General features: G+C 37.8%; 1 protein-coding gene across 1 annotated transcript in view; it reads left to right on the top strand.

The window, feature by feature from the left end:
- The window catches only part of CNTNAP2 (contactin associated protein 2), an 885,336-nt gene that overhangs the window by 545,828 nt on the left and 325,461 nt on the right, over positions 1–14,047 (top strand). Inside the window, exons 12-13 of the mRNA XM_087714410.1 lie at positions 4,362–4,481; positions 12,820–13,020. Of these exons, the coding sequence (XP_087570536.1) occupies positions 4,362–4,481; positions 12,820–13,020 (321 nt within the window). The remainder of the gene's footprint in view (positions 1–4,361; positions 4,482–12,819; positions 13,021–14,047) is intronic.

Genomic DNA, 14,047 nt, shown 5'->3' on the forward strand with positions numbered 1-14,047 from the left:
ATCGCCCAGTCTCCAACCTCCCCTTCATGGAGAAGGTTGTCGAGAAGGTGGTGGCCTTTCAACTCCGATGGACCTTGGATGAAACAGATTATCTGGATCCCTTTCAGTCAGGTTTCAGGCCTGGTTACGGCACCGTTTCAGTCACGCTGATCAATGATCTCTGGCGGGCCAGGAATAGAGGACATTTCTCTATCCTAGTGCTTCTTGATGTCTCAGCGGCCTTCGATACCATCGACCATGGTATCCTTCTGCGATGGTTACGAAAGGTGGAAGTGGGAGGCACCGTCGTAAGGTGGTTCTCCTCCTACCTCTCGGACAGGTTACAGTCGGTGTTGGTTGGGGGACAGAGATCGACCCCTAGGCCCCTCAAATATGGGGTGCCGCAGGGTTTGGTGCTGTCCCCCCTCCTATTCAATATCTACATGAAGCTGCTGGGTGAGATCATACCCTGGCACGGGATCAAATATCATCAATATGCGGACGATACTCAATTGTATCTGTCCGCCCCGTGCCAACTCAGCGAAGCAGTTGAAGTGATGTGCCAGTGCCTGGAGGCTGTCAGGGTCTGGATGGGAGCGAACAAGCTTGCACTCAATCCAGACAAGACTGAGTGGCTATTGATGTTGCCTCCCAAGGATGGTCCAGACATTCCACCTCTTAGACTGGGGGGTGAAGTTATACACCCCCTCAGAGAGGGCCCGCAATTTGGGTGTCCTCCTGGATCCATAGCTGACGTTAGAACACCATTTATCGGCTGTGACCAGAGGGGCCTTTGCCCAGGTTTGCCTGGTGCACCAGTTGCGGCCCTATCTGGACCGGGAGGCACTTCGAATGGTCACTCATGCCCTCGTCACCTCAAGACTGGATTACTGTAACACACTCTACATGGGGCTGCCCCTGAAGAGAGTTTGAAGACTGCAGCTGGTCCAGAATGCAGCCGCGCAAGCGATAATGGATATACCCATGTTACACCTATCCTCCGTGAGCTGCACTGGCTCCCCATTGGTCTCCATACCCGCTTCAAGGTGCTAGTCGTTACTTTTAAAGCCCTACATGTATTGGACCTGGCTACCTGAGAGACCGCCTCCTGCCATTCACCTCCCAACGACCAATAAGATCGCACAGGTTGGGCCTCCTCCAGGTGCCATCGACTGGACAATGCCAGCTGGCGACTCCCCGAGGGAGGACCTTCTCTGTAGCTGCACCGGCCTTGTGGAATGAGCTTCCTGCAGAGATCTGGACCCTTACCACTCTCCCGGCCTTCCGTAAAGCAACCAAGACCTGGCTGTTCCGGCAGGCCTGGGGCTGTTGATTAATATCCATCCCCACTTGATTAAATGGATGATAGATTAATTTTAATAATTGTATTTTTAAATTTTTTATATGTTTTTACTTTTGTTGTGAGCCGCCCGGAGTCCCAAAGGAGTGGGCGGCATACAAATCTTATTAAAGTTGAAAGTTCATATAGAACAAGCTTGTTCTTTCAGAATTGTGGAATTGTTATATAACTGTCTTCCTTTAGAAAAGTTTCTCTTGAGTTAAACTCAGCTTCTATAATTTTATTAATCTGTCATAATTTTCTTAGCAGTAGTATGGAAATTGTCATTGTTGCTTTTGGACAATTTTTAATTTTTTCCTATTAAATATATAGTACTGAGATTCCCAGGTGGGTTCCCCTCCAATTATTAGCCAGGTTCAACCCTGCTCATCTTTTTGAGAGCAGGCAAAAACAGCAGGTTACATCCCTACAAATTGAAAGCTAAATGGGAAAAACAACAGTTTCAAAAATAACCTGGCAGTTTTTGAATATGTTTATGGTTTCTTCAGAAACTGAGCTAGACTCAAGGAAGATTATATCTTGTAAAATAAATTATAGGGAAAACACTGAAATAGTTTAATCAGCAGAAGCATGTCTGCTTGATTCAGCAACAAGTATTATTAAATTCAGTGAGGCCCCTGTTGTCTTCTAGCCTCCTTCAAGCCGATTCACTCAAGATCTGCACCTCTGTACTGAGACTTCAATTCCCAAAATTCTCTGCCAGGTTGGAAAATGCATTGATACTACTGAATGTATTTATTGTAGGATCCAATTATGCTCTGCAGAGTTGTGCATACTGTATATACATGTAAAACCATGTGCAATTCAGTAAGACTTACTCCTTAATATATTAGTTCAGGACTTACAGCTTAATGACGTCAGTCTTTCCATATTGTATCTTTTCTATTTACTACTACATAGCGACGTTGTGAGCTATAGTGCAGAATCCCGATGCTATCGTGAGTAGGATAAGTCTTCCCTTGAATATCTAGGCTTTCTGCTTTTCGAAAGCATTGAACTGAGAGATTAAATATTTGTCTCAACGGATTGGGATGAGTGACATTCTCGTTCCTACAGAGACGGCTATTCTTTAGGCACAGCTACAGCGCTTTTTGTCCTCCTCCGGAAGCCATCTCTCATGACGTTTGCAAGCCAATCAAGAGTGTGGCTTTGAAAACCTGCAGCATGATCGTGCTGCGTGGGAGCAAGTGTCTCTCCCCAAATATGGAGGACGTAGTGAGCAACTTGTATGTATCCTAGAAAATCAGTAAGACCCACTGGCAGCCCGTATCTGCCACGGCCTTGCAGCCTCTTTACATTGGTAAAGATAATTTTTTTAAAAAAATTGGGATTTTTTAAAAACGACGTGGGACAAAATGTGCAAAATCGTGACTGTCCCACGACAGCGGGATGTCTGGTCACCTTAGTATAGTATTAGATGGCCCCGGACACGGCTGGACCAATTTAGGTCATGAGGCTGGGGTTGATACATTACAGTCTGCTGCTCTGTGACCAAGCTTCCCATATCGGAAACACACCATTGGTGGCCTGGCCAGTATGATCTTCTCTGCTGAACCCCAGTGCAGCAGCAGGGGTCCTGCGGGATTACTCACTGTATGGTCTATGAAGCGGTGTGGCCTCAAAAACCCCTCGTCTTTTGGTTTTAGGTCTCTCTATTCCACCTCTAATTCTGTGGCGGCTTGATAACAGGCCCACAAATGCAGTGATAAGCCCCAATACACAAGCTTGTTGGATTGACCTATCAAGCACCTTGAATTGGTGTACCAAAAGTCTTTCTGGCCAGGCCTGCAGTTTCCCTGATAGCCATCGGAAATCCCGGATATACTCTGCACCAGACGACCCTTCTGGCATAATGCTATCAGCTCCCCCTCCGCTCTTTGGATGCAGGTTGGATCGTTAAAGTAGTCCCGTAAGACATCCAAAAAGAGACCACAATGTCACAATTCTGGACAATATTCACTGTAGAGGTCTGTTGCCCAATCTGCAGCTTCCCCCTTCAGGACTGCTGCAATGACCATTACCATTGTCCACTGCGAACTGTATAAATGGCCATACCAGTCCATATGTTCAATAACCTGACCCAGAAAAATGGCCACCTTATCTGGGCTACCGTCAAAGGACCCAGACAGGGAGGGGGGAGTTCCCATGGTCCCACCATAGCCTGGCTCTGTCCACTCCCAGTCTGCCAGGTGTACATTGGATGTGGGCTAGCCACTACAGGTTGTATCCAGCATTGGCTTTTGTGACCAAAAGTCAGACTCAGTGAGTCTCTTGAGGGTTGAGGTAGATAACTCAGTGGCAACTAGCCGCTGACCCTGAGCACTTCCACCACTCATCCACAGATGCCGTCAGTTGTGTGGTTACAAGTTGGAGGCCTGGCTCTGTTGTTGGCCTGGAGCTCCAATATGAGAGTACCACGCTGGAGGTAGCTATTTAATTAATCAGTTGACCCTACCTCCCACTTGTACTTCTGTTCCACTTCCATCCATATTATGGTAATTTCCTTGTGTATTTTTATTATTGTATTGCTTTGATATTGTTATGCTTATTTATTATATTTACATTTTTATTTTTTCCATTTTACTGTTGTAAGGCATCCAGAATAACTCTGGCAATATGGGTGGCAAATAAATTTAACAAACAAATAAATATATTAATAAATCCATAAGTAAAAATGGAGCAGACAAATGAATAACTATTGCAGTTATGAAACAAGTATGCAGTTATAGGTACGTGAACACATAGTATTTGCTTTTTTCCTGAATCAGATCCATATCTTCTGATTCCATCAAACCATCTCCATTTAGCAATTGAAGCAATATTTCCTGCTCAGATGCTACTTAATAAGAAGCACCTGATGCCAATTTTCTAGTGCAAACAATGGGTTTTTACAATGCAATGAAGTTTTTACAGTGCTTGTTTCACAGTTTTCCTTACAGAGTTGTGACTTTTTCTACATATGTACTTTTCCTGAATCTCTGAGTAGATTTCTTACTTGAATTATTGGTTTTGTTTGTTTCAGCTCTTTACGAACTCTCCTGTGAAGCATATAAACATTTGGGCAAAACAACAGGTTCTTACTGGATAGATCCAGATGGCAGTGGTGCACTGGGACCTTTGAAAGTTTACTGCAATATGACAGGTAACTGTACTCTGTAATGGAACATTTTTCTTGTTTCTAACAGGTCAGATCCTTTGTTTTATATTGTAAATGTACTACAGTATATAAAATACTACAGTCACGTTCTTTCTTCATAAAATTATTATGAGAGCAAAAAAAAATGATCATTCTAGGTAATGTTTCCTAAAAAGAAAAAGCGAGGCTTTTTTTGTTAGAACAAATGCTATATATTTCATCCTTCAAAACAAAATCAAATCTGTGGCCAACTCCAAACCAAACATCTGTAGATAGAAAAAAATGAATCAGAAATTCTTCATTTGGCTGGATCAAATATTACCATGGATGAGCAAGACTTCAAATCACATTAGTTCTATGTTCTAATCATTATGGGACTCAGATTTTTAGCCAACTGTTGCAAGCCAAACATGTAAGCAGAGTACTTCCTTTTTCAGATCAAGCCATCAGAGAAATGATGGTATTTCTCTGCTCGGCAATACTGTAATAGAATAGCAGTGTAGGCATTAGACTAAGTTGCATTATGTCTTAAACATGACAGCAATAAACATGTAATTTTCAAAGGTACTAGGCTTCTTTGTCTTCTGACATGATATCACAGTGCTTGTTACTGTCTTGCATGTGACATGTGGGGATTTTGCTTTGGCTCTGCCAAGTACTCTATATCTACTGATCAGGACGAAAATGTTTTACTTATTGTTTTATTTTGTATCCTTGTTTCACTTAATCAACTAAATATAGAAAGAGAAAACTGTTCTTTTTTGTTAGTCATACTGTCTATAATTGGCATCTAGGGTGGAATTTTAGTGCTCCAATGGTAGCATGAGATATAGAAAGTGAATTTTGTGTTATGGTCTGTTAAGTGAATAGATAGAAGAAATGGAAAAACCATGGCTGGATAAAAAAAAGTGATGGGACTGGGAGCAACACCTGACTTCCTGATGGCTTCTCCTTGTAGAAAGCTTGCAGATAATATTTGAAAGGACATGATTGTGGCTGACTGCCACAGAGAAATGGAGCAGCAGCATGGCAGCATCAAGGTTGCCACATCTTTGCCAGATTTCAATCCCATAAGGATAATGGATCTCAGATTTTGGACACATTCCGTAAATTGGCCCATCTGAAGTACATGGATTCAAAAAATGTCATCCTGTAATGCACTATTTGGTTCAATTGACAATTACATATAATTAAACTTACACAACAGTTTTAGTAGTAATAGTATATACATATTTGAATAAAATATTGAAAATTCTTGGATTATATTTTAGAGTAAGGCAATAATTTCTAGGTTTCACAAGGATTCTATATGTATTCACCATGAACTAAAATAATGAAATTTTCTCTTTATTCTTTGCTGAAAAGCAAGAGTTGCTTTGAAACAAAATTGTTTGTTTTATGGACTTATTTAGGCCTGAAAGTGTTTCACTGTGTAATAAATGCATGTGGAGATTGTATTAGCCATTTACTTTATATTTTGTTGTTATAAAGATTTTCCCCTTCATCTCTGTTTTTTTCAAAACAGATTGTGCTTTACTGGTTTACGCATCATAATGTTCAAAATTTCTTTGCATGAAAAGATGTACCTGTCACCGTATGTCTAGTAGAAACTATTCCCTCTAACTGATCCTCCTGAATTATAAGCTGTCTCATTACTTACTCTTCTTCAAAGCTCTGTTGGCCTTATGAAGTAAACATTTTAAATAATAACTCCTGGACATGTCACATCAAACCTGGTTGCTTCTTGCTAAGAATACAATTTGTCAAATTGACAGCTAGTGGTGCTAAAAATTAAATCATCCAAACTATGAGAAAATATATATTTTAAAGAGGGTTTTCCAATAGGCATTAATGCTTGTATTGCCTTCTTGCTATTTCTCTTTTTAAAATAATGCTTAGTTTTACCAAATTATCAACTCAGAATGGATTTATATTAAAAGAAATGGGTTATTTACTATATTTATATTCTTGGTCCATTCACAACTTATGGGGAAGTTTTTTGGTGTTTTTTTTTGTATTTGTAAGCTACCCAGAATCTACAGGAGTAGGTGGCTATAATAAATTTAAATTACTGATTTTGAAATAGTATGTTACATCCATATATTTATGTGATTCTTAATGAGAACCATAGTAAAAGGCAAGTATGTTTAAGAAAGGAGATAAAAGGAAGAATTCAGTCCTCTGTGCATCTCTAATTAGTCTTTGGGGATACGACTACTTTAATGATTAATTATCTAAATTAATTATAATTTATCTAGAGATACAAGCAAGTTTACAGCTCTGCAACTGTTTGTAGGAAAAATTCAGGACTCCTTGCCTCCTCTTGTTTTCTCTGCCAGATGCTATTTTGGAAAGGAATTAGTCAACAACAAAATGAGTTGCAGGAGCCATCCATCTTGCAATACACATATGTGCATATGTACATACCTGAATACACTGTACTGATGATGCAAACCTTTTGATGCAGCTGAAAATATCTTCTTAACTACTATATAATGCTACTCATCCTTAATTTTTAAGCCTGAAAAACTCTGGCAGTTTATAGATCCCAGGATCCCCCAGTCTCTATTGTGCTTTTAAAAATTGAGCACAAAAACATAATAAAAATATCCCACAATCCTATTTTGTTTGCATTGTTCCTCAGTTTGTTTTCTAATTAGAAAAGTGACCCACTAAAGTTTACATTGTACTTTACACAACTGTAGTATAATTTAAAAATACCATTGTTGTAATATATATATATATATATATATATATATATATATATATATATATATATATATATATATATATATATATATATATATATATATATATATATATATATATATATATATATATATATATATGTCTCTAGTTGTTCGGGTTTTCTCCCGCGTAGAATTGGATATGTCTTTGCGACGTTTCGACGAAGTCACATTCGTCATCTTCAGGCTGCTGCTGACTACTTCAGGTTTGGTGTTTCCAGGAGTAGTGTGGGATCTTGGCTGTTTGTCCCTTATAACTGCTGGTGGGGATTAAATTTTAACTGCCAGTAGGGGAATCCCCTACCAGCAGTTATAAGGGACAAACAGCCAAGATCCCACACTACTCCTGGAAACACCAAACCTGAAGTAGTCAGCAGCAGCCTGAAGATGACGAATGTGACTTCGTCGAAACGTCGCAAAGACATATCCAATTCTACGCGGGAGAAAACCCGAACAACTAGAGACCTACATACTAACACCCGCGAAAACCTCAGAAAACAAATATATATATATATATATATATATATATATATATATATATATATATATATATATATATATATATATATATATATATATATATATATATATATTATACTGCAATTTTCCTCAAATTAATTGATTTTTTATTAGGAATATACTCCTTTATTTGGTTAATCCTGTGGATTTGTTTCACAGTGTCCTCATTGATAGATAAACTGGCTGATAAGGTGCTGGCTTTGTCTTATCTGCATGTTGATTACTTCCTGTGTTAATTGATGTATAATAGGATAACTTCCTGCAAAGGCATTGTTCTCTTTCTATGGTTGTCAAATTGCAGTTGGCTCAGTTATTAGAACTGTTAAGAAAATGGCTTTAGTTTATGTAAGCATTGACTTTGTGTTCTGTGATGGGAAATGGTTGTCTTATATTGACGTGATGTGCTAATGTTGGACCTTGGGTCAAATCTTTTTAATTCCTAAATGAGGCATAAGTCTACCTGTGCTGTGTACTGCTACTGTAGGTGGAAAGCCCCAAAGAGCTCAAATACAGGTTAGGACAGTGGGCAGGCAGGTGGGCCCTCTGGAGCACCATACCGGAATGGTACCCGGTGCTCCCAGCAGGCACCAGCACGCCCATACTGGGGTGTATTGCTTGTAACCCACCACTGGTTCACACTTTGCCACTTAAAATATTTAAAGTCATTTATAAAATACGCTGTAGCCCTGGCCCTTTTTGGAGAGCAGCCTCAATTTGATGCAGTCATTGAGCCAATCAAAATAGCTCACTCATAGACTGAATACTAGATTGAAACTCAGACAATTGTACCTTGGACATTATCATAGGATATGTTCCATAAGCACCCAAAAGTGTCTGTGATAGTTTGCTGAATAAAAAGACAAGATGGGTACAAAATATTTTGCAATTGATCTATAATCAAAGTCAGAACATCTCACTAATATAGGAAGTGATCAGTGTAAAAAAATATTGTAAAAATAAGTTGAAATGTGGGCTTTTTTTAGAACAAAAAGCCTGCTTCCAGTTTTTCAGGTGTATGTACTTGGTTGTTTTGTATTTTTATGTCTATTTAACATAATATAATTTAAGAAGTTAATTTTATCAAATATTACTTCTTAAAATATTAGTCATAAAAATTATATAGAATAATTGTGGGTATTATATTTGGTAAGTAATATCTGGAGATAAACCAGAGACCTATTGGGTACTAGAAAAAAATAGCTTTCTATTCTAAAAATTTGGCATCTTGTCCACATATATGTTTTGCTTTAAGATCCATTTAAATAAATAGATAATAGGGAAATTATACTTTTCCTTGCAGCTTTTTAGAGTGATCCACTTCTCACTAAGAACCTATATTGGAAAAGACAGGCAGAAGTTGCTATTTTGTATCTCTGCTTGCTGAACCACTGAAATATTTAACAACGAAGTTGGGTTCTGCAATTTCAAAGGCTGTGAAATATGTGAAGAAAAAAAATAAAATGTGGGGATAATAGTAGTTGTATTAGAATATTAACAACTGCTCAGAACAATTTCCAAGAGAGTGATTCCAAAGAGAAGTGGTCAACTTCCTTTTATTGGACAAGCTCACCAGAGCTTAACCTTTATCTGCCTGGGTTGTTTCATTTCAGATTCTTCCAGTAATAGTCAATGGTGACACAACAGTGTGCATGACTTGGGAAATCAAACTCCTGCCTCTTTTTATATGCATGTAATCAGAGGTGTGTTCCTACCGGTTCGGACCGGTTGGCATTTATGGGGTTTGTATGCCGCCCACTCTCAAGAGACTCAGGGTGGCTTACAAATAAATAAGTGTTTTTTGCTTCTGTGCATATGCTTTGCGTGCATCAAGTGCGCACATGCAGCACATCCTTAAGTAAACCGGCAGTAGCAGCAGCCGGAACCCACCCCTGCATGTAATCTGTGTGAAGATTAAAAGGGAATACGGGTTCAATCATAAAATTGCAACCCACCATTTTGACATTGTTGATCATCAATGCAGATGTCCCTGGATTCCTCCACTGGCCGGAAATTATAATTTTAAATTTCCCCTTCCAAATTTATTAGTTTCTTTGTTGTCCTGAAATTTTCTTTTAAAGAAAACAAAAACTAGTAATTATGTATACAAAACCAACACTAATCTTGAGGTCTTCAAAAAAGTGTCCAACTATCATCAGATCCACTACTTAAGCCGAGGTGGCGCAGTGGTTAGGGTGCAGTACTGCAGGCCACTTCATTTGACTGTTATCTGCAGTTCAGCGGTTCTAATGTCACCGGCTCAAGGTTGACTCAGCCTTCCATCCTTCCGAGGTGGGTGAAATGAGGACCCAGACTGTGGGGGCGATATGCTGACTCTGTAAACCGCTTAGAGAGGGCTGAAAGCGCTATGAAGCGGTATATAAGTCTAACTGCTATTGCTATTGCTAAATACTCTAAAGTATCTTACAGGATAGCAGGTTTATTTTGATACCAACATTGCTGAAAAAGATTCTGGGCTCTCACTTGACAATTAGCTGAATAAATCAAGTCCAGTGTTAAGCATGTTTTTTTGCATAACACATAAGCAAAAGTACTACTTATTGTAATTAAATCCAGTTCATTGGTTTTTGCCTGCTTATCATCTAAAAGACTGAATCAGTCTTGGGAACTGTTGCACTTTAGCTGTGACTTTACAGGAAACACAAGTATGTAATTGCTAGCATTCTGCCTGAGATACTATTTCTCTCTTGATTTATTTCTCTATGAAGGCACAGTTCTGCCTCTATGCAAGAAGCCCACTCCCATTTCAATAGCTCGGGGGTGGGGGGGGGAATGCCTCAGTGGGTCACATCCCTGCCACAATAGTTAACAATACAGAAGAATGTAGATCCCACATCTATTTGTTGACAATGTGTTCATTGAAAGTGGGATTTCAGAGACATTGACAACTCACAACCGATTGACATATTAGGATTTAAGGATGTATTTTTTTGTCTTCTCTATGTACGTTATTCCTGCTCTCATCCATTAGATTGCTAATATTGGAGTCATAATTCTGCATTTGTCCCCAGCATACACATTATATACTGACTCCTCTTCTTGTAAGGTGCAATTGTGTATTCTAGTCTTTGCCTATTTCTATATTTTGTTCAGCAAATCTTCTTTCCATTAGAGTTATAAAACCTTCTTTGCTATCTTTGCTCAGCATAGATGTTCACTGTCTGGAAAGTCAGATACATAAACAAATTGACTTTCTACTGGTGCTTCACTTGGAGATTTTGTTCTGATGTTGTTTTGTTCAGCACTTCTGATTCTTCAGTACCTTTGACCTGCTTCCAGAAGTTTGCCCAATGCCTGTCCAATCTTTTTCTCCCCAAGATGGACCAATCCTGGGTTACTCCTTTGCCATTTAAGTCACCCTGACAGTTCTATTCCTTCCAGCTCAGAAATGTTCTTTTTCCCCCCCAGAGGATTACTTCTGTAATAAATGTAAGGGTTAAGGGTGTCCCCATTCTTTAACCAATATGTTTTACAAATATAACATATGTTTCTACACTGAGAGTAATAATAATTGGAGTGCCAAGATAGTTCTCAATAATTTTGCATACATCTTCAGCTTCACCTCTCCCTCCCTCCCCCTCTCTCATACACATACTATGTTTTCCATTAATTGAGGTGGAAGTTAGAAAATAGATCAAAAATGTAATATACATGAGCTTCTACTTGCTTAATATCCTCAGCTACTGTATGGCATATCTGTTTTGCTAGGTGAATCCAGCACTCATATAAAATGCCACATGCCCTCATTAGAGACTTGTTACAGACCAGACAGAGCAACAGAAGAGGTTTACATGCAGTCTTGCCTTTGTTTCTTATTAACTGTTGGAAGTTTATCAGAAAAGAGCATCCGGAAATGTATTTTTAAAATGATTTGCAAAAAGCACCATCCCTTGCCTATAATGGAACCTGGCTCATATCTTTTAAGTTGTTTTAACACGATGTGTCACCTTGATAGCAATTTTATTTTAAGTAATTTTGACAGAACTATTTGAAAAAGATTTGCCTTTTTTGATCAAGTACAATTTATATAGTGGATAATTTGGAATTTAAATAATGTCTTGGCTGGAAGATTTACAAATTAGATTTGCCATAGTGAAGAGTTGAGTTATGGGATGAAGAATTTTATAAAACATAATTAAGAGAAAGTGAAAATATAATGACATTGTTTATATTTTTTATGATAAGGGTGGACAACCATTTTTTTTATTTCTATTTTTTCTTTATTTTTGTTTTTTGTACTTTTTATTTTCTCTTTTTATTTTTATTATCTGTTTTCTTTTGTCATTGTAATTAATACTTTTAATGTTTTTTTTAAAAAAGAATATCTTGAGTGAAAATTAGGAAACAGTCATTTTTAGGTTAAGAGATTAGAAGCTTTCAGTGAATGGCAATAGCAATAATGGTTTGCTGCTTTTTTTTCCTTTTTACAAAAAAAGGAAGTACAGGTAGTCTTTGACTTGCAATAACAATTAAGTCCAGAATTTATTTTGCTATGTGAGGGATTTATTAAGTGAGTTTTGTCCCATTTTACAACAAGAGAGTTCACTGTCTGAGGAGAAGATATCAAAAGAACATATTGCACATAAGTCAATCAGTCCAATAGTTGAATTTTACTTTGATTCTGTAATGGGGCAACATCTTAAATCTGAGTAAAGTAGACTAGTTTGGGTTGCAGGAAATGCCAAATTAAATAAACCTCTGTTTTTTATTCCCTTCCTTTCTACAGCTGAGGCAGCTCTCCCTCTTAATCTAATGGGGGATCCAGTCCTGCATATATGTTGTTGTATGATATTTAATTGAATCTCTATTTTTATAGAAGAAAGTTGGAGATAGAGATTTAGATCCAATAAATGATGTTTGAAGGACTTTTTCTTTTTTTAATAGAAATTAGAAATAGAAAGATGCCTTTCCTCAGATTTGATTACCAAGTTATTCATGATGGCAGCGTTAATGAAAGTTGTTCAATTAAAGTTACTAGGATTAATTTCAACAGGTGTCTCTGAATAAGGGATAGCAAGAACTTCAATTGTTGAATATGTTCTTATCCATTTTTTATGCAGAGGACAAAGTATGGACTACTGTGAATCATGACTTACAAGAGCGTTTTCCAGTGGTAAGCAACAGACCAGAGAAGCATGCTGTGCTACAGCTTAATTACAGTGCCACCATGGATCAAATCTCAGCCATCACTGGTAGTGCTGAGTATTGTGAACAGTTCATCTCCTATGTCTGTAAACTGTCACGGCTGCTGAACACCCCAGGTAGGCTAAAAGTAGAAAGCTATTGCTGCCCTTATACAATTTTTCTTACTTGACCATGAGATCACTCCAGGAGTAAGCTAAGGATGAAATGTTATTGCTACTGTTAGAAAAATCCATTCACTTTTGCAAAAAGTTTAAATCATAACCACAATAAGCTTTGAAATCAGATCTATTTATATAGTTGCATGAAATAAGTCAATTTATGATGGAGGATATTTGAATATAACTGAACATGAAAAAATCTGAACAGAAAAGTAGGCATTCTAAGTACACCAGTAATTGTCATCATTCCTTCTGTATAAAAATGGTTAGTGTTTGTTTAGTCACTTAGTCACAGGTATGCAAAAATGTAAACATTACATGGGTTGAGACAAAGACATAATGTCCATATTGTGAAGAGCAGTATTCATGATAAACACTGGGAATGAGAAAACATGTCTGAAATTTTCAGTCTTTTCACCCTGATGAAGAATTATGTCATCTTTTTTGTCAAGGGTGGATAATTTGTGCTTTGGGAACCATTCCAAAAATTGCTGAAAAGTGTATAACCATCAGCACACTCTCAAAAGCCAGATCTGCCCTTAACCTGGAAAAAGTTGAACATCTATGTGCTGTACTGAGGGGAGAAAGAGGCTGTCTTTAATTATTAAATTTTGTGTGCAAAACCAGCATATTTCCATTTTCAGAATACCACATTGCTATATATTGTCAATCTATCCTCTCTCATCTTAAAATGCGTCTAATACCCGCTACCACGTCAGACCAAAGCACAGAACTGTCATCTAAACAAATGCAGAAAACATTTAAAACATCTCCAGGATATACAGATTTGTGAAATTTACATATCAAAAACAGATGAGTTAATTTTGCTCATAAATAAACATATAGCGTAAACTTTAAAATAGTGTTATTTTCAATTTCATAATCCTAGCAGAGAGCTTTTAAAGAATGTCCTCTTGTTTTACTAAGAAAACATTGATTACATGTTTTACTTCCTTTTTTGTGGTAAACCATTTCAGGACTGAAA

Source organism: Thamnophis sirtalis, unplaced genomic scaffold (assembly GCF_051295495.1).
Source record: "Thamnophis sirtalis isolate CommonGarterSnake01/CBP01778 unplaced genomic scaffold, rThaSir2_p1.2 scaffold_4, whole genome shotgun sequence".
In the NCBI taxonomy this organism is placed as follows: Eukaryota; Metazoa; Chordata; class Lepidosauria; order Squamata; family Natricidae; genus Thamnophis; species Thamnophis sirtalis.